Source organism: Mytilus galloprovincialis, chromosome 12, assembly GCF_965363235.1.
Source record: "Mytilus galloprovincialis chromosome 12, xbMytGall1.hap1.1, whole genome shotgun sequence".
Lineage (NCBI taxonomy): Eukaryota > Metazoa > Mollusca > Bivalvia > Mytilida > Mytilidae > Mytilus > Mytilus galloprovincialis.
In genome coordinates, this window is record NC_134849.1 from 80587594 (window position 1) to 80606099 (window position 18506).

Below are 18506 nucleotides of genomic sequence, written 5' to 3' on the forward strand. Positions count from 1 at the left end.
TCGTAATAAGTTTGTTTCCAGCTAGAGGGAAACACACAAAAAGTTCACGCGCCATTGTTTAATTGCAGATTTTTACTAAAACTTCAAATAACATTTTTATTCAACCCGAGCAAAATTTCGCAAACATTCAAGATTCGAATGAACAAACCCAATATCTAGAATACGAATTTAAAACATCTTTTTATTTAATCTAGCGTTGGGAACTTTTCAGAGAGCGACTTTGTTTTCAGTGGATCTGAGGCACTGGACAACTGTTTTGTATGATGCGTCTTCGCTTTTATTTCCATTTGCATGTACAATTTGCGCACTTTCAAGTCAAAACCTCGAATATGTCTTATAGAATATACCATATTTTTCAACAAAATATATTTAATTAATTTTATTATCAATAACCGATGATCTGAGCTCAAAGTGGCCTGGCCGCCTGAAAGTTTCGATACAAACAAAACAAAAACAAAACACGAAGATTTTTGTAGTTTTATAATTCGAAAGTGGTACATATCATTTGTATCTTAATTGACAATTACAAAAGTTCATTTATTTCCCCTCAAAAAGGGGAATGTGTGTCACAGTGAAGACTCTGGCTATACATATGCATTATACCTATATAAGCTATGCAAGTGAAACCAGAACCGGTAAAGGGTGAAGCAGCATCCCGTGACACGGACGATTAAAAAGACCGAGAAGGACAAAAACACATCAGTGTGAACCATTGGACTTTTGGCAAAACATTTTTCCACTGTATTGAACTAAACCTCCAGACCCCCCCCCCCCCCCCCCCCCTTTTTCAAAAAAAAAAATCCGGAGAAAAAAGGGGGGATATATTTTCAATGAATTGTATTTGGACTAAAAATATTTGTAAACTATTGCAACGGTAATAAGCAGATTTAATGTAAAAAGAATCAAAAACCAAAGATTGAAACGAAGAAAAAATAAATTAAAATAAAATAATAAATAGGGTTCTCTTTTGAAGACATATTAGCATAGCGTTTAATGGATGTTAGTACAAGATCTAATATGCTGTGTGTGTGGTTTTCTTCTTCATTAAGGCCAAATAAAAAACAAATATGTGTGTTTCCTACTCCCTATCTACCTTATATTTAAAGCTTAGTCATAGCATACCTTAAAGTTTTTTTTTAATCCTTTTCCAATAAGCACAGAATTTCTCAGTCTCCCATGTACGTATATACTAGTAGGCTATGTTTGTGTGTGTCGTTAAGTTGCTGTCATTTCAATATGAAAATAAGGAGATGTGGTATGATTGCCAATGAGACAACTATCCACCATAGTTCAAATGCAGTGGATGTAAGCAATTATAGACAACTGTATATATGATCTTCAAAAATGAGAGAAAAAACCTATACTATACCGTGAACCTACAATTCACGCGATACCTGTTATCAGAGAAATAACTTTTTCTTACTTTTTGTACCACTGTCCGTCCATCCATCCTTGTTTCTGTTCATCACAGTAGTGACGCGTGACGTCATTGTATTGTTTCGGGTTTATTCACCTCGCGTGCTGTGGACAGATTAAAATGACATAGCAAAGATACAGTCAAGTCGTCACACACTAAATAACAGAGAGAAAAAAAGAAGAGAAAAAACACAGGACAACCATTTGAAAGAAACATAGAAACAAGTAGGTGCATTTATTTTATACACGAGTAAAACAAAGATGAAATTCGAAAGGTAGAGAATAGTGAAATTTGCATAATAAATCGCAGGTAATAAAATGACAAAATAATTGCAGAACTGTTAAATGTTGAACAAAAACCTCCGTACTTTAGAGTTTCCTTCTAACTTTTAATACACAATATTATTGTAGTAATTTTGACAAATAATAAATAAACAAATAAACAAATAACAGACAAACGTCACTGCATTCATTTGCTACTAATCTGATTTTGACGATACGTTATACATCTTTTGTATTGTGTACATTTTAACAGTTTATTTATATAGGACTGAAAAAAGTACTGAGTTTAATTTTAGAGTTACCTCCCCATTGACTAGTTGATATGAACTAGAGAGCCAACCTTTGACTTTGCTTACGTGTAGAAAAAGTCTAACAAAAAATGTCAGTCAAGTTGAACACGAAGAAGAAGAGAGAAATGGGAAAACTCACATAATGACAAAAATGATTTTTCGGTTGAAGGTTAGCTGTGTGATTTTGACCCCCTTCCCCCTAAAAAAAGAGCACAATAAAACCCTAGCATGACTTCCTATTTTCGTAGATTGTCACTCTAACGAAAACTGAATAGAAAAAGTTCTATTCAGTTCAAATAAGTGCGTGAAAATACACTGATATAATTTTAATGGTGCCTAACTACACAAAAAATATCCAAAAAACAGCTGCATACTTAGGTGTTAGAAATAGTATAGTCATAAGGAGTGAAATAAAACAAACAATGGAAATAATTTGACCCCAAAAAATATTTCATAGACCAGTGCAAAGTTCAGAGAAAAGTAAAGAAAAGGGTAGGGCTCAGCTAGATTTAGTTTGATAACTAATGTACAACAATTGTAGATTCTTTTTGAATAAATTGGGTAGCCCTTAAAAGGGCTTTTGGTGGCTGAATAGCCTCTGCAGACTGAAGTCTGGAACAGTTTACTTCTTCTTTGGTGTCTTCTTGGCTTTTGGTTTGGCTGCCTTCTTTTTTGCTGGTGACTTGGCTGCTGGCTTCTTTGGCTTGGCTGCTTTCTTTGCTGCTGGTTTTTTTGCCTTTGGTTTGGCCGCCTTTTTCTCTCCAGCTGGTTTCTTTGCTGCTGGCTTCTTCTTCTTGGGTGTGCTCTTTGCCTTCTTAGGCTTGGCGGCCTTAGGTTTGGCTGCTTTCTTTGCCTTTGCTGGCTTCTTTTTAACTACTTTAGCCTCTCCAATTCTGAAAGATCCGGATGCTCCAGTTCCCTTGGACTGCTTCAAACTGTTGTTCTTAACTCCGGCTCTGAGTGCAAGTTTTAAATGAGCATTTACTGACTTGGCATCTTTTCCGACGTTGAAGTTGGCCATGATGTACTTCAGAATTGCTTGCCTTGAGGAACCTCCACGTTCTTTCAAAGCGGCGATGGCTTTTCCAATCATCTCGCTGTATTTAGGATGTGCGGAAGGCTTCTTTGGCTTGGCTGCTGCCTTTTTCTTTGGTGATTTAGCTGGTGCTACTGCTGGTGCTGCTGTTGCGTCTGCCATTTTGAATGATTCAAAATATTATCCTTTACGAAGTTTATACTACGAATAACGATTTGAAAATAACGCCATTCCAGGCCTCGTTTATTTATAACAGACGAACGCGGACCTCGACGAAGACACCCTTAAAAATAACTTGTAAAATCCATTACGCGATCTCGGTAAAATGATTATGTGCTTCTTCGAAGACTTTTATGATAATTTATAGTATAATTCTATCAAAAACATTCACATATAGCATACCAAATTGCTCAACAGTCATTAATCTTGCATGTTAGATAAACTGTGTATTTTTCGATGTACACAGTAAAAAGATATTAATAGTTAAAGTAGAACCGACTGAATTGTCTTCGCAGGTATGTTGACAGAAAATTTACGAGTTTTTCTCATTACACACATATTCTATCGTCGTAAAATTGTACAGCGGAAGAAAAATCATTTCTCTTTAGGTTTCTTTCCGTTTTTATTCACTGGAAGCATGTTCCTCCTCGTAATAAGTTTGTTTCCAGCTAGAGGGAAACACACAAAAAGTTCACGCGCCATTGTTTAATTGCAGATTTTTACTAAAACTTCAAATAACATTTTTATTCAACCCGAGCAAAATTTCGCAAACATTCAAGATTCGAATGAACAAACCCAATATCTAGAATACGAATTTAAAACATCTTTTTATTTAATCTAGCGTTGGGAACTTTTCAGAGAGCGACTTTGTTTTCAGTGGATCTGAGGCACTGGACAACTGTTTTGTATGATGCGTCTTCGCTTTTATTTCCATTTGCATGTACAATTTGCGCACTTTCAAGTCAAAACCTCGAATATGTCTTATAGAATATACCATATTTTTCAACAAAATATATTTAATTAATTTTATTATCAATAACCGATGATCTGAGCTCAAAGTGGCCTGGCCGCCTGAAAGTTTCGATACAAACAAAACAAAAACAAAACACGAAGATTTTTGTAGTTTTATAATTCGAAAGTGGTACATATCATTTGTATCTTAATTGACAATTACAAAAGTTCATTTATTTCCCCTCAAAAAGGGGAATGTGTGTCACAGTGAAGACTCTGGCTATACATATGCATTATACCTATATAAGCTATGCAAGTGAAACCAGAACCGGTAAAGGGTGAAGCAGCATCCCGTGACACGGACGATTAAAAAGACCGAGAAGGACAAAAACACATCAGTGTGAACCATTGGACTTTTGGCAAAACATTTTTCCACTGTATTGAACTAAACCTCCAGACCCCCCCCCCCCCCTCCCCCCCTTTTTCAAAAAAAAAAATCCGGAGAAAAAAGGGGGGATATATTTTCAATGAATTGTATTTGGACTAAAAATATTTGTAAACTATTGCAACGGTAATAAGCAGATTTAATGTAAAAAGAATCAAAAACCAAAGATTGAAACGAAGAAAAAATAAATTAAAATAAAATAATAAATAGGGTTCTCTTTTGAAGACATATTAGCATAGCGTTTAATGGATGTTAGTACAAGATCTAATATGCTGTGTGTGTGGTTTTCTTCTTCATTAAGGCCAAATAAAAAACAAATATGTGTGTTTCCTACTCCCTATCTACCTTATATTTAAAGCTTAGTCATAGCATACCTTAAAGTTTTTTTTTAATCCTTTTCCAATAAGCACAGAATTTCTCAGTCTCCCATGTACGTATATACTAGTAGGCTATGTTTGTGTGTGTCGTTAAGTTGCTGTCATTTCAATATGAAAATAAGGAGATGTGGTATGATTGCCAATGAGACAACTATCCACCATAGTTCAAATGCAGTGGATGTAAGCAATTATAGACAACTGTATATATGATCTTCAAAAATGAGAGAAAAAACCTATACTATACCGTGAACCTACAATTCACGCGATACCTGTTATCAGAGAAATAACTTTTTCTTACTTTTTGTACCACTGTCCGTCCATCCATCCTTGTTTCTGTTCATCACAGTAGTGACGCGTGACGTCATTGTATTGTTTCGGGTTTATTCACCTCGCGTGCTGTGGACAGATTAAAATGACATAGCAAAGATACAGTCAAGTCGTCACACACTAAATAACAGAGAGAAAAAAAGAAGAGAAAAAACACAGGACAACCATTTGAAAGAAACATAGAAACAAGTAGGTGCATTTATTTTATACACGAGTAAAACAAAGATGAAATTCGAAAGGTAGAGAATAGTGAAATTTGCATAATAAATCGCAGGTAATAAAATGACAAAATAATTGCAGAACTGTTAAATGTTGAACAAAAACCTCCGTACTTTAGAGTTTCCTTCTAACTTTTAATACACAATATTATTGTAGTAATTTTGACAAATAATAAATAAACAAATAAACAAATAACAGACAAACGTCACTGCATTCATTTGCTACTAATCTGATTTTGACGATACGTTATACATCTTTTGTATTGTGTACATTTTAACAGTTTATTTATATAGGACTGAAAAAAGTACTGAGTTTAATTTTAGAGTTACCTCCCCATTGACTAGTTGATATGAACTAGAGAGCCAACCTTTGACTTTGCTTACGTGTAGAAAAAGTCTAACAAAAAATGTCAGTCAAGTTGAACACGAAGAAGAAGAGAGAAATGGGAAAACTCACATAATGACAAAAATGATTTTTCGGTTGAAGGTTAGCTGTGTGATTTTGACCCCCTTCCCCCTAAAAAAAGAGCACAATAAAACCCTAGCATGACTTCCTATTTTCGTAGATTGTCACTCTAACGAAAACTGAATAGAAAAAGTTCTATTCAGTTCAAATAAGTGCGTGAAAATACACTGATATAATTTTAATGGTGCCTAACTACACAAAAAATATCCAAAAAACAGCTGCATACTTAGGTGTTAGAAATAGTATAGTCATAAGGAGTGAAATAAAACAAACAATGGAAATAATTTGACCCCAAAAAATATTTCATAGACCAGTGCAAAGTTCAGAGAAAAGTAAAGAAAAGGGTAGGGCTCAGCTAGATTTAGTTTGATAACTAATGTACAACAATTGTAGATTCTTTTTGAATAAATTGGGTAGCCCTTAAAAGGGCTTTTGGTGGCTGAATAGCCTCTGCAGACTGAAGTCTGGAACAGTTTACTTCTTCTTTGGTGTCTTCTTGGCTTTTGGTTTGGCTGCCTTCTTTTTTGCTGGTGACTTGGCTGCTGGCTTCTTTGGCTTGGCTGCTTTCTTTGCTGCTGGTTTTTTTGCCTTTGGTTTGGCCGCCTTTTTCTCTCCAGCTGGTTTCTTTGCTGCTGGCTTCTTCTTCTTGGGTGTGCTCTTTGCCTTCTTAGGCTTGGCGGCCTTAGGTTTGGCTGCTTTCTTTGCCTTTGCTGGCTTCTTTTTAACTACTTTAGCCTCTCCAATTCTGAAAGATCCGGATGCTCCAGTTCCCTTGGACTGCTTCAAACTGTTGTTCTTAACTCCGGCTCTGAGTGCAAGTTTTAAATGAGCATTTACTGACTTGGCATCTTTTCCGACGTTGAAGTTGGCCATGATGTACTTCAGAATTGCTTGCCTTGAGGAACCTCCACGTTCTTTCAAAGCGGCGATGGCTTTTCCAATCATCTCGCTGTATTTAGGATGTGCGGAAGGCTTCTTTGGCTTGGCTGCTGCCTTTTTCTTTGGTGATTTAGCTGGTGCTACTGCTGGTGCTGCTGTTGCGTCTGCCATTTTGAATGATTCAAAATATTATCCTTTACGAAGTTTATACTACGAATAACGATTTGAAAATAACGCCATTCCAGGCCTCGTTTATTTATAACAGACGAACGCGGACCTCGACGAAGACACCCTTAAAAATAACTTGTAAAATCCATTACGCGATCTCGGTAAAATGATTATGTGCTTCTTCGAAGACTTTTATGATAATTTATAGTATAATTCTATCAAAAACATTCACATATAGCATACCAAATTGCTCAACAGTCATTAATCTTGCATGTTAGATAAACTGTGTATTTTTCGATGTACACAGTAAAAAGATATTAATAGTTAAAGTAGAACCGACTGAATTGTCTTCGCAGGTATGTTGACAGAAAATTTACGAGTTTTTCTCATTACACACATATTCTATCGTCGTAAAATTGTACAGCGGAAGAAAAATCATTTCTCTTTAGGTTTCTTTCCGTTTTTATTCACTGGAAGCATGTTCCTCCTCGTAATAAGTTTGTTTCCAGCTAGAGGGAAACACACAAAAAGTTCACGCGCCATTGTTTAATTGCAGATTTTTACTAAAACTTCAAATAACATTTTTATTCAACCCGAGCAAAATTTCGCAAACATTCAAGATTCGAATGAACAAACCCAATATCTAGAATACGAATTTAAAACATCTTTTTATTTAATCTAGCGTTGGGAACTTTTCAGAGAGCGACTTTGTTTTCAGTGGATCTGAGGCACTGGACAACTGTTTTGTATGATGCGTCTTCGCTTTTATTTCCATTTGCATGTACAATTTGCGCACTTTCAAGTCAAAACCTCGAATATGTCTTATAGAATATACCATATTTTTCAACAAAATATATTTAATTAATTTTATTATCAATAACCGATGATCTGAGCTCAAAGTGGCCTGGCCGCCTGAAAGTTTCGATACAAACAAAACAAAAACAAAACACGAAGATTTTTGTAGTTTTATAATTCGAAAGTGGTACATATCATTTGTATCTTAATTGACAATTACAAAAGTTCATTTATTTCCCCTCAAAAAGGGGAATGTGTGTCACAGTGAAGACTCTGGCTATACATATGCATTATACCTATATAAGCTATGCAAGTGAAACCAGAACCGGTAAAGGGTGAAGCAGCATCCCGTGACACGGACGATTAAAAAGACCGAGAAGGACAAAAACACATCAGTGTGAACCATTGGACTTTTGGCAAAACATTTTTCCACTGTATTGAACTAAACCTCCAGACCCCCCCCCCCCCCTCCCCCCCTTTTTCAAAAAAAAAAATCCGGAGAAAAAAGGGGGGATATATTTTCAATGAATTGTATTTGGACTAAAAATATTTGTAAACTATTGCAACGGTAATAAGCAGATTTAATGTAAAAAGAATCAAAAACCAAAGATTGAAACGAAGAAAAAATAAATTAAAATAAAATAATAAATAGGGTTCTCTTTTGAAGACATATTAGCATAGCGTTTAATGGATGTTAGTACAAGATCTAATATGCTGTGTGTGTGGTTTTCTTCTTCATTAAGGCCAAATAAAAAACAAATATGTGTGTTTCCTACTCCCTATCTACCTTATATTTAAAGCTTAGTCATAGCATACCTTAAAGTTTTTTTTTAATCCTTTTCCAATAAGCACAGAATTTCTCAGTCTCCCATGTACGTATATACTAGTAGGCTATGTTTGTGTGTGTCGTTAAGTTGCTGTCATTTCAATATGAAAATAAGGAGATGTGGTATGATTGCCAATGAGACAACTATCCACCATAGTTCAAATGCAGTGGATGTAAGCAATTATAGACAACTGTATATATGATCTTCAAAAATGAGAGAAAAAACCTATACTATACCGTGAACCTACAATTCACGCGATACCTGTTATCAGAGAAATAACTTTTTCTTACTTTTTGTACCACTGTCCGTCCATCCATCCTTGTTTCTGTTCATCACAGTAGTGACGCGTGACGTCATTGTATTGTTTCGGGTTTATTCACCTCGCGTGCTGTGGACAGATTAAAATGACATAGCAAAGATACAGTCAAGTCGTCACACACTAAATAACAGAGAGAAAAAAAGAAGAGAAAAAACACAGGACAACCATTTGAAAGAAACATAGAAACAAGTAGGTGCATTTATTTTATACACGAGTAAAACAAAGATGAAATTCGAAAGGTAGAGAATAGTGAAATTTGCATAATAAATCGCAGGTAATAAAATGACAAAATAATTGCAGAACTGTTAAATGTTGAACAAAAACCTCCGTACTTTAGAGTTTCCTTCTAACTTTTAATACACAATATTATTGTAGTAATTTTGACAAATAATAAATAAACAAATAAACAAATAACAGACAAACGTCACTGCATTCATTTGCTACTAATCTGATTTTGACGATACGTTATACATCTTTTGTATTGTGTACATTTTAACAGTTTATTTATATAGGACTGAAAAAAGTACTGAGTTTAATTTTAGAGTTACCTCCCCATTGACTAGTTGATATGAACTAGAGAGCCAACCTTTGACTTTGCTTACGTGTAGAAAAAGTCTAACAAAAAATGTCAGTCAAGTTGAACACGAAGAAGAAGAGAGAAATGGGAAAACTCACATAATGACAAAAATGATTTTTCGGTTGAAGGTTAGCTGTGTGATTTTGACCCCCTTCCCCCTAAAAAAAGAGCACAATAAAACCCTAGCATGACTTCCTATTTTCGTAGATTGTCACTCTAACGAAAACTGAATAGAAAAAGTTCTATTCAGTTCAAATAAGTGCGTGAAAATACACTGATATAATTTTAATGGTGCCTAACTACACAAAAAATATCCAAAAAACAGCTGCATACTTAGGTGTTAGAAATAGTATAGTCATAAGGAGTGAAATAAAACAAACAATGGAAATAATTTGACCCCAAAAAATATTTCATAGACCAGTGCAAAGTTCAGAGAAAAGTAAAGAAAAGGGTAGGGCTCAGCTAGATTTAGTTTGATAACTAATGTACAACAATTGTAGATTCTTTTTGAATAAATTGGGTAGCCCTTAAAAGGGCTTTTGGTGGCTGAATAGCCTCTGCAGACTGAAGTCTGGAACAGTTTACTTCTTCTTTGGTGTCTTCTTGGCTTTTGGTTTGGCTGCCTTCTTTTTTGCTGGTGACTTGGCTGCTGGCTTCTTTGGCTTGGCTGCTTTCTTTGCTGCTGGTTTTTTTGCCTTTGGTTTGGCCGCCTTTTTCTCTCCAGCTGGTTTCTTTGCTGCTGGCTTCTTCTTCTTGGGTGTGCTCTTTGCCTTCTTAGGCTTGGCGGCCTTAGGTTTGGCTGCTTTCTTTGCCTTTGCTGGCTTCTTTTTAACTACTTTAGCCTCTCCAATTCTGAAAGATCCGGATGCTCCAGTTCCCTTGGACTGCTTCAAACTGTTGTTCTTAACTCCGGCTCTGAGTGCAAGTTTTAAATGAGCATTTACTGACTTGGCATCTTTTCCGACGTTGAAGTTGGCCATGATGTACTTCAGAATTGCTTGCCTTGAGGAACCTCCACGTTCTTTCAAAGCGGCGATGGCTTTTCCAATCATCTCGCTGTATTTAGGATGTGCGGAAGGCTTCTTTGGCTTGGCTGCTGCCTTTTTCTTTGGTGATTTAGCTGGTGCTACTGCTGGTGCTGCTGTTGCGTCTGCCATTTTGAATGATTCAAAATATTATCCTTTACGAAGTTTATACTACGAATAACGATTTGAAAATAACGCCATTCCAGGCCTCGTTTATTTATAACAGACGAACGCGGACCTCGACGAAGACACCCTTAAAAATAACTTGTAAAATCCATTACGCGATCTCGGTAAAATGATTATGTGCTTCTTCGAAGACTTTTATGATAATTTATAGTATAATTCTATCAAAAACATTCACATATAGCATACCAAATTGCTCAACAGTCATTAATCTTGCATGTTAGATAAACTGTGTATTTTTCGATGTACACAGTAAAAAGATATTAATAGTTAAAGTAGAACCGACTGAATTGTCTTCGCAGGTATGTTGACAGAAAATTTACGAGTTTTTCTCATTACACACATATTCTATCGTCGTAAAATTGTACAGCGGAAGAAAAATCATTTCTCTTTAGGTTTCTTTCCGTTTTTATTCACTGGAAGCATGTTCCTCCTCGTAATAAGTTTGTTTCCAGCTAGAGGGAAACACACAAAAAGTTCACGCGCCATTGTTTAATTGCAGATTTTTACTAAAACTTCAAATAACATTTTTATTCAACCCGAGCAAAATTTCGCAAACATTCAAGATTCGAATGAACAAACCCAATATCTAGAATACGAATTTAAAACATCTTTTTATTTAATCTAGCGTTGGGAACTTTTCAGAGAGCGACTTTGTTTTCAGTGGATCTGAGGCACTGGACAACTGTTTTGTATGATGCGTCTTCGCTTTTATTTCCATTTGCATGTACAATTTGCGCACTTTCAAGTCAAAACCTCGAATATGTCTTATAGAATATACCATATTTTTCAACAAAATATATTTAATTAATTTTATTATCAATAACCGATGATCTGAGCTCAAAGTGGCCTGGCCGCCTGAAAGTTTCGATACAAACAAAACAAAAACAAAACACGAAGATTTTTGTAGTTTTATAATTCGAAAGTGGTACATATCATTTGTATCTTAATTGACAATTACAAAAGTTCATTTATTTCCCCTCAAAAAGGGGAATGTGTGTCACAGTGAAGACTCTGGCTATACATATGCATTATACCTATATAAGCTATGCAAGTGAAACCAGAACCGGTAAAGGGTGAAGCAGCATCCCGTGACACGGACGATTAAAAAGACCGAGAAGGACAAAAACACATCAGTGTGAACCATTGGACTTTTGGCAAAACATTTTTCCACTGTATTGAACTAAACCTCCAGACCCCCCCCCCCCCTCCCCCCCTTTTTCAAAAAAAAAAATCCGGAGAAAAAAGGGGGGATATATTTTCAATGAATTGTATTTGGACTAAAAATATTTGTAAACTATTGCAACGGTAATAAGCAGATTTAATGTAAAAAGAATCAAAAACCAAAGATTGAAACGAAGAAAAAATAAATTAAAATAAAATAATAAATAGGGTTCTCTTTTGAAGACATATTAGCATAGCGTTTAATGGATGTTAGTACAAGATCTAATATGCTGTGTGTGTGGTTTTCTTCTTCATTAAGGCCAAATAAAAAACAAATATGTGTGTTTCCTACTCCCTATCTACCTTATATTTAAAGCTTAGTCATAGCATACCTTAAAGTTTTTTTTTAATCCTTTTCCAATAAGCACAGAATTTCTCAGTCTCCCATGTACGTATATACTAGTAGGCTATGTTTGTGTGTGTCGTTAAGTTGCTGTCATTTCAATATGAAAATAAGGAGATGTGGTATGATTGCCAATGAGACAACTATCCACCATAGTTCAAATGCAGTGGATGTAAGCAATTATAGACAACTGTATATATGATCTTCAAAAATGAGAGAAAAAACCTATACTATACCGTGAACCTACAATTCACGCGATACCTGTTATCAGAGAAATAACTTTTTCTTACTTTTTGTACCACTGTCCGTCCATCCATCCTTGTTTCTGTTCATCACAGTAGTGACGCGTGACGTCATTGTATTGTTTCGGGTTTATTCACCTCGCGTGCTGTGGACAGATTAAAATGACATAGCAAAGATACAGTCAAGTCGTCACACACTAAATAACAGAGAGAAAAAAAGAAGAGAAAAAACACAGGACAACCATTTGAAAGAAACATAGAAACAAGTAGGTGCATTTATTTTATACACGAGTAAAACAAAGATGAAATTCGAAAGGTAGAGAATAGTGAAATTTGCATAATAAATCGCAGGTAATAAAATGACAAAATAATTGCAGAACTGTTAAATGTTGAACAAAAACCTCCGTACTTTAGAGTTTCCTTCTAACTTTTAATACACAATATTATTGTAGTAATTTTGACAAATAATAAATAAACAAATAAACAAATAACAGACAAACGTCACTGCATTCATTTGCTACTAATCTGATTTTGACGATACGTTATACATCTTTTGTATTGTGTACATTTTAACAGTTTATTTATATAGGACTGAAAAAAGTACTGAGTTTAATTTTAGAGTTACCTCCCCATTGACTAGTTGATATGAACTAGAGAGCCAACCTTTGACTTTGCTTACGTGTAGAAAAAGTCTAACAAAAAATGTCAGTCAAGTTGAACACGAAGAAGAAGAGAGAAATGGGAAAACTCACATAATGACAAAAATGATTTTTCGGTTGAAGGTTAGCTGTGTGATTTTGACCCCCTTCCCCCTAAAAAAAGAGCACAATAAAACCCTAGCATGACTTCCTATTTTCGTAGATTGTCACTCTAACGAAAACTGAATAGAAAAAGTTCTATTCAGTTCAAATAAGTGCGTGAAAATACACTGATATAATTTTAATGGTGCCTAACTACACAAAAAATATCCAAAAAACAGCTGCATACTTAGGTGTTAGAAATAGTATAGTCATAAGGAGTGAAATAAAACAAACAATGGAAATAATTTGACCCCAAAAAATATTTCATAGACCAGTGCAAAGTTCAGAGAAAAGTAAAGAAAAGGGTAGGGCTCAGCTAGATTTAGTTTGATAACTAATGTACAACAATTGTAGATTCTTTTTGAATAAATTGGGTAGCCCTTAAAAGGGCTTTTGGTGGCTGAATAGCCTCTGCAGACTGAAGTCTGGAACAGTTTACTTCTTCTTTGGTGTCTTCTTGGCTTTTGGTTTGGCTGCCTTCTTTTTTGCTGGTGACTTGGCTGCTGGCTTCTTTGGCTTGGCTGCTTTCTTTGCTGCTGGTTTTTTTGCCTTTGGTTTGGCCGCCTTTTTCTCTCCAGCTGGTTTCTTTGCTGCTGGCTTCTTCTTCTTGGGTGTGCTCTTTGCCTTCTTAGGCTTGGCGGCCTTAGGTTTGGCTGCTTTCTTTGCCTTTGCTGGCTTCTTTTTAACTACTTTAGCCTCTCCAATTCTGAAAGATCCGGATGCTCCAGTTCCCTTGGACTGCTTCAAACTGTTGTTCTTAACTCCGGCTCTGAGTGCAAGTTTTAAATGAGCATTTACTGACTTGGCATCTTTTCCGACGTTGAAGTTGGCCATGATGTACTTCAGAATTGCTTGCCTTGAGGAACCTCCACGTTCTTTCAAAGCGGCGATGGCTTTTCCAATCATCTCGCTGTATTTAGGATGTGCGGAAGGCTTCTTTGGCTTGGCTGCTGCCTTTTTCTTTGGTGATTTAGCTGGTGCTACTGCTGGTGCTGCTGTTGCGTCTGCCATTTTGAATGATTCAAAATATTATCCTTTACGAAGTTTATACTACGAATAACGATTTGAAAATAACGCCATTCCAGGCCTCGTTTATTTATAACAGACGAACGCGGACTATGGGACGAATTTTTGGGGTATGTCACAATGAGTATTCCTGGATATATCGATCATTCACCTTCACTAGAATATATTTACGATTTTTTCGATTTAAAAAAAAAACTCCCCCTTTTTTCCCCGCAGACATAATTTGCATCAAGATGTCAAAGAAAATATTACAAATCCAATTTTAATGTTCTAATATATGTATTTTATATGAATATTTATTGTTTAATATATCATTAAAATTTTGTCATCATTTATCACTTGGATTTCATAATCGTTTTTCACGATTTGATTAGTGTAACGTTCAGCAGTACTCGGGTTTTACCGCTGCATACTATGAAAAGTCTGAGCATGCGCACTTTTGCCGCTTGATTTTTGAAAACAATGAGGAATTTGCAGTGGAAATTTAGCTTGATCCAGATTCCAGAACAAAGAAAAAGGTAAAATAGTGATTGCACATTACACCAAATAGGTTCTCCATGATAAAAACAAGTTTGATTGATGAAAATAAAACATCTGTTACCGTGTTGGGCGCCTCTTTCAAGTCTGTTATACGTGACCGTGTTGAAATATGATACTTTTTCTTATACTGTCAATATATTGCACTGATACAAGATATTTTAGCCATAATGTGTGTTATTTGAATCCATTTATCAAATTGCTTGATTAACTTGTGTTGTTTCTGAAGATATATGCAATTAAAAATAAGTAATAACTGTAGAAAGTAAAAAAAAAGGGGGAGGGGTGCACAGCCACAAGTACTTGTTTTCTATCTGTGACAAGAGCTACTATCCCTATATATTAAGGCTACAAGTGTCTTTTGCTCTGTTATTTTTTGATAATCATTGAAGCATAAAAGTCATCCATGTTATCAATATCAGAAAATGTGAAGCTAAACATCTCAGCACTTTAGATATCTGGGTCCATTACAAACTCCGCTCATTTCAAACTTGGCATATTACAAACTCGGCCTATTAATGATAATGCTGCATATATCACTGGGGGTCGTCGCTAACATGCATGAAATATTTGCCACTGGATGTTGAGCAACAAACGATCAATCATTGTATCACTGGGTCTGACATGGAAATAGACAATTGTGCCAATAAAGATGTTGTAAAATATAGGCGTCACAGAAAAAAATTAAGATAGCCATCACAGTTGTCGTAATAGGATTAGGTCGTTGTAGGAAGGCGTCCCAGAAAAAAATAAAAAAACAGCCTTCCAAGTCTTGAAAGTGTCATAGTGATTTAGACTAGGATCTAGCCTTGAAAGTTGGGTAAATTTTTTTTGTTTTCAGGGTAAAACCCAGTTTACAGGTGTTAAAAACAGTACATAGGGACATCTTTTTTGCTGTACAATTTATAGTATGAAATCTACATGTTTATCGATGACGAGCTACATGTACAATCACTAAATATGTGATCAGAAACAATGTTGTAATCAATCATAAAACATATGAATTTTGGAATGCATTTAAATTTGTCACTTTGTTCTCCTAAAGATTTGTTGGACTAACATTTTTTTTTATATAAATAAGGCGGTGAATTTTCTCGTTTGAATTGTTTCACATAGTCATATCGGGCCTTTCATAGCTGGCTATGCGGTATGGGCTTTGCTCATTGTTGAAGGCCGTACAGTTACCTATAAATTTTAATTTCTGTGTCATTTTGGTCTCTTGTAAAGAGTTGTCTCATTGGCAATCATACCACATCTTCTTTTTTATATGAAACAGACAGAAGAATATAAAAGATAATTGAACGTATTTTTAATTTTTTTTCCAGAGTATTGTATATAAATCCACAGATCCAATGTGTCTGAGGTTGAGGAAATCATTGCAGTAACCATGTAACAGTTAAGCATGCACCAGCTCAAAAATTTGGACCAAGATTTTAAAAAGGTAAACATCAGTTGATCAGCTCTTTTCTTTCCTCCTTAACTGAGTGATATAGTTTAACTCTTGTACTGTACGTACATACATGTACATTGAACTCAAAATTGGATATTGTTATCTAACAATAGCCTAAACCACATGTTATGCAACCAATACACAACGCTTATCATAAAACGCAGAGTTTGAATTTGGAGAGCATCTGCTTTACTGTTCTCTAGATATGTCCTTTAAATTAAGTTTGATAAGATCATTTGTGGCTCATGGACACATTCTTCTTATATTAATTATAATTTGTTGATTTTATAGATTGCGTTCATTGGCATATGCTATGAGGTCTTGTTGTATCAATGTACATGCTAAATTTATTAAGGTAGAATCCTTTGCATATCTTAAATTAATTGAAAAATGACAATATTGTGAAACCAAACTTCTTTCATTAATTATTTGGACTCATTATTATTTGTAGAATAACCACTGGTTGCTCCAGAAAATATTATGTCCTCTCTCCGCCAGGGAAAGCTCTTTTCTTAAATTTTATTTGGGGGTGGTTGTGTATGAAATACCAAAATGCAAAGGGAGTGTTGTTCTTATTAATTTTTAATTCTGTCAGTGCTGGGATTTTTTTTAAAAGGGCTTAGGGCTGTCCCTTAGGGGCGGACATAGTAATTTCTGGAACAGACATAGTTTTATTAACACATGTTCAATTTAACAACAAATTTATTTTTTAAATAAGAACAAAGGTTAATCATTAGTTATGAATAATTATATACTGTCGAAATTGTGTTAAATTTCTAACATACATCATCAAAATGTGTATAATTGGCAAAGATACAAACATCTCAGTAACAATATAACATAATTATGAATCTGCAGTTTATTATAGGACCAGCAATAGAAAAAATATTGATTATGTTTAAACACAGGATGATTTTTAAGAACTGCTGTAATTCATAAGTTGGGATCAATTTATTTTTTTGTATTTTATAATTTATGATTTTTTTTTCAGAGATCTGAAACCAACACAAGACCAGCTGGGTCAATATTCCTAATGCGCTTCCAAATGAGGAACTAATGCGCCATCAAATAAGGAACACAAAAGTTGTGTGTAAACAAAAATTGTCTCTGTAGTGATATTGAACATGTTTCATTTTAACAAGTGACTGAGCTTTACCATTTGTGTTGATCTGGAAAGTAGAGGATCATAGTATAAATATGTAAAAACTATGGAGTTTTTTAATGTATTCAAAGTTTTAAATTTTCAAAGAAATTGTTGTGTGAAAAAAAATCGCACTTAGTATTCCGAAAATTTAACCACATATATGTGAAAATATCTTAGCTTCGAAACAAGCCATCCTACATATCCAGTGTACTATATTGACTGAGCTAGAGTAAAAACATTACCAATACCAACTACATGTATGCAGAAACAATTGTGCAAATTGCCCAGCTGATTAGAGGGCAGAAAACCAACATTTGGAATGACATGTACAATGTATACAACCAACACCAGACTAAAATTTGGAATAAAAATTAAAAATTCAGAAACAAACTATTATTTTTTTTATTGGTTCATGTAGCTACATGTACAATGTACATTGTAAGAAAAAAGAAGTCTAAACTGTTGGATAGGTCTATCATTTTGGTCTCTTGTGGACAGTTGTCTCATTGGCAATCATACCACATCTTCTTTTTTATACATCTCTAGTTGGTCAATGGAAAAAAGCAATAGTTAGTTGAATTGAATTTCAGGTATTTTCTTCATTTGGGATATTTTTAGAAGTGTGTATGAATTGTGTAGAATATATATATTTATAAATTAGACAGTCACATTTTGGGCTAATTTGCCTAGCTTGTTTGTAATCGTGTAGTGAATCCAGCTGAATGAATTTTCAGTAAATATTAAGGTAAATGTGGTAGTTTGTTGTATTTCTGAATAATTCATTAAAAATGGTTTTCCTTCGTCAAAGTGAAACCTTCATTCTAGAATTTCTGCCATCATAGTGAAATCTGTATTCTAGGCCACTGAAACACTAAACATTCAGAATTTGAAGCACGTACCAAGATGTCATGTTGAAGGCTGTACATGTACCTATAATCATGATAATTGCTAACATCATCAATATTTGATTTTAGGATAGAGGGTTGTCTTATTGGCCATAATACAAAATTTCCTTTTTTTGAAAAGTATTATGTGTTAAAAGAAAGAAAAGTTGCATTTGTTAAATGGAAATGTGTAATTCTTGTACTTCAGTATTGCAAAAGTTAAAAACTTAAGACTTTATAAACCTTAAACAACTATTTTTGGGAAAACTAGATAT

General features: G+C 34.7%; 4 protein-coding genes and 1 long non-coding RNA gene across 5 annotated transcripts; 1 reads left to right on the forward strand and 4 right to left on the reverse strand.

The window, feature by feature from the left end:
- Positions 1-2545: 2545 nt before the first annotated feature.
- Positions 2546-3245, reverse strand: LOC143053888 (histone H5-like). Its single transcript, XM_076226681.1, has one exon. The coding sequence runs from the start codon at positions 3184-3186 to the stop codon at positions 2611-2613; it is 576 nt and encodes a 191-aa protein (XP_076082796.1). The 5' UTR covers positions 3187-3245; the 3' UTR covers positions 2546-2610.
- A 2972-nt stretch (positions 3246-6217) lies between these two features.
- On the reverse strand, positions 6218-6917 carry LOC143053889 (histone H5-like). Its single transcript, XM_076226682.1, has one exon. It carries the CDS (start codon positions 6856-6858, stop codon positions 6283-6285), a length of 576 nt encoding a protein of 191 aa, XP_076082797.1. The 5' UTR covers positions 6859-6917; the 3' UTR covers positions 6218-6282.
- Positions 6918-9889: 2972 nt separating this feature from the next.
- On the reverse strand, positions 9890-10589 carry LOC143053890 (histone H5-like). Its single transcript, XM_076226683.1, has one exon. The coding sequence runs from the start codon at positions 10528-10530 to the stop codon at positions 9955-9957; it is 576 nt and encodes a 191-aa protein (XP_076082798.1). The 5' UTR covers positions 10531-10589; the 3' UTR covers positions 9890-9954.
- A 2971-nt stretch (positions 10590-13560) lies between these two features.
- Positions 13561-14256, reverse strand: LOC143053892 (histone H5-like). The gene has a single exon (XM_076226685.1). The coding sequence runs from the start codon at positions 14199-14201 to the stop codon at positions 13626-13628; it is 576 nt and encodes a 191-aa protein (XP_076082800.1). The 5' UTR covers positions 14202-14256; the 3' UTR covers positions 13561-13625.
- Positions 14257-14505: 249 nt separating this feature from the next.
- On the forward strand, positions 14506-17737 carry LOC143053893 (uncharacterized). The gene is made up of 3 exons (XR_012971498.1): positions 14506-14734; positions 16079-16194; positions 17195-17737. It is a non-coding gene; the product is annotated as an uncharacterized LOC143053893 (long non-coding RNA).
- The last annotated feature ends 769 nt before the right edge of the window (positions 17738-18506 follow it).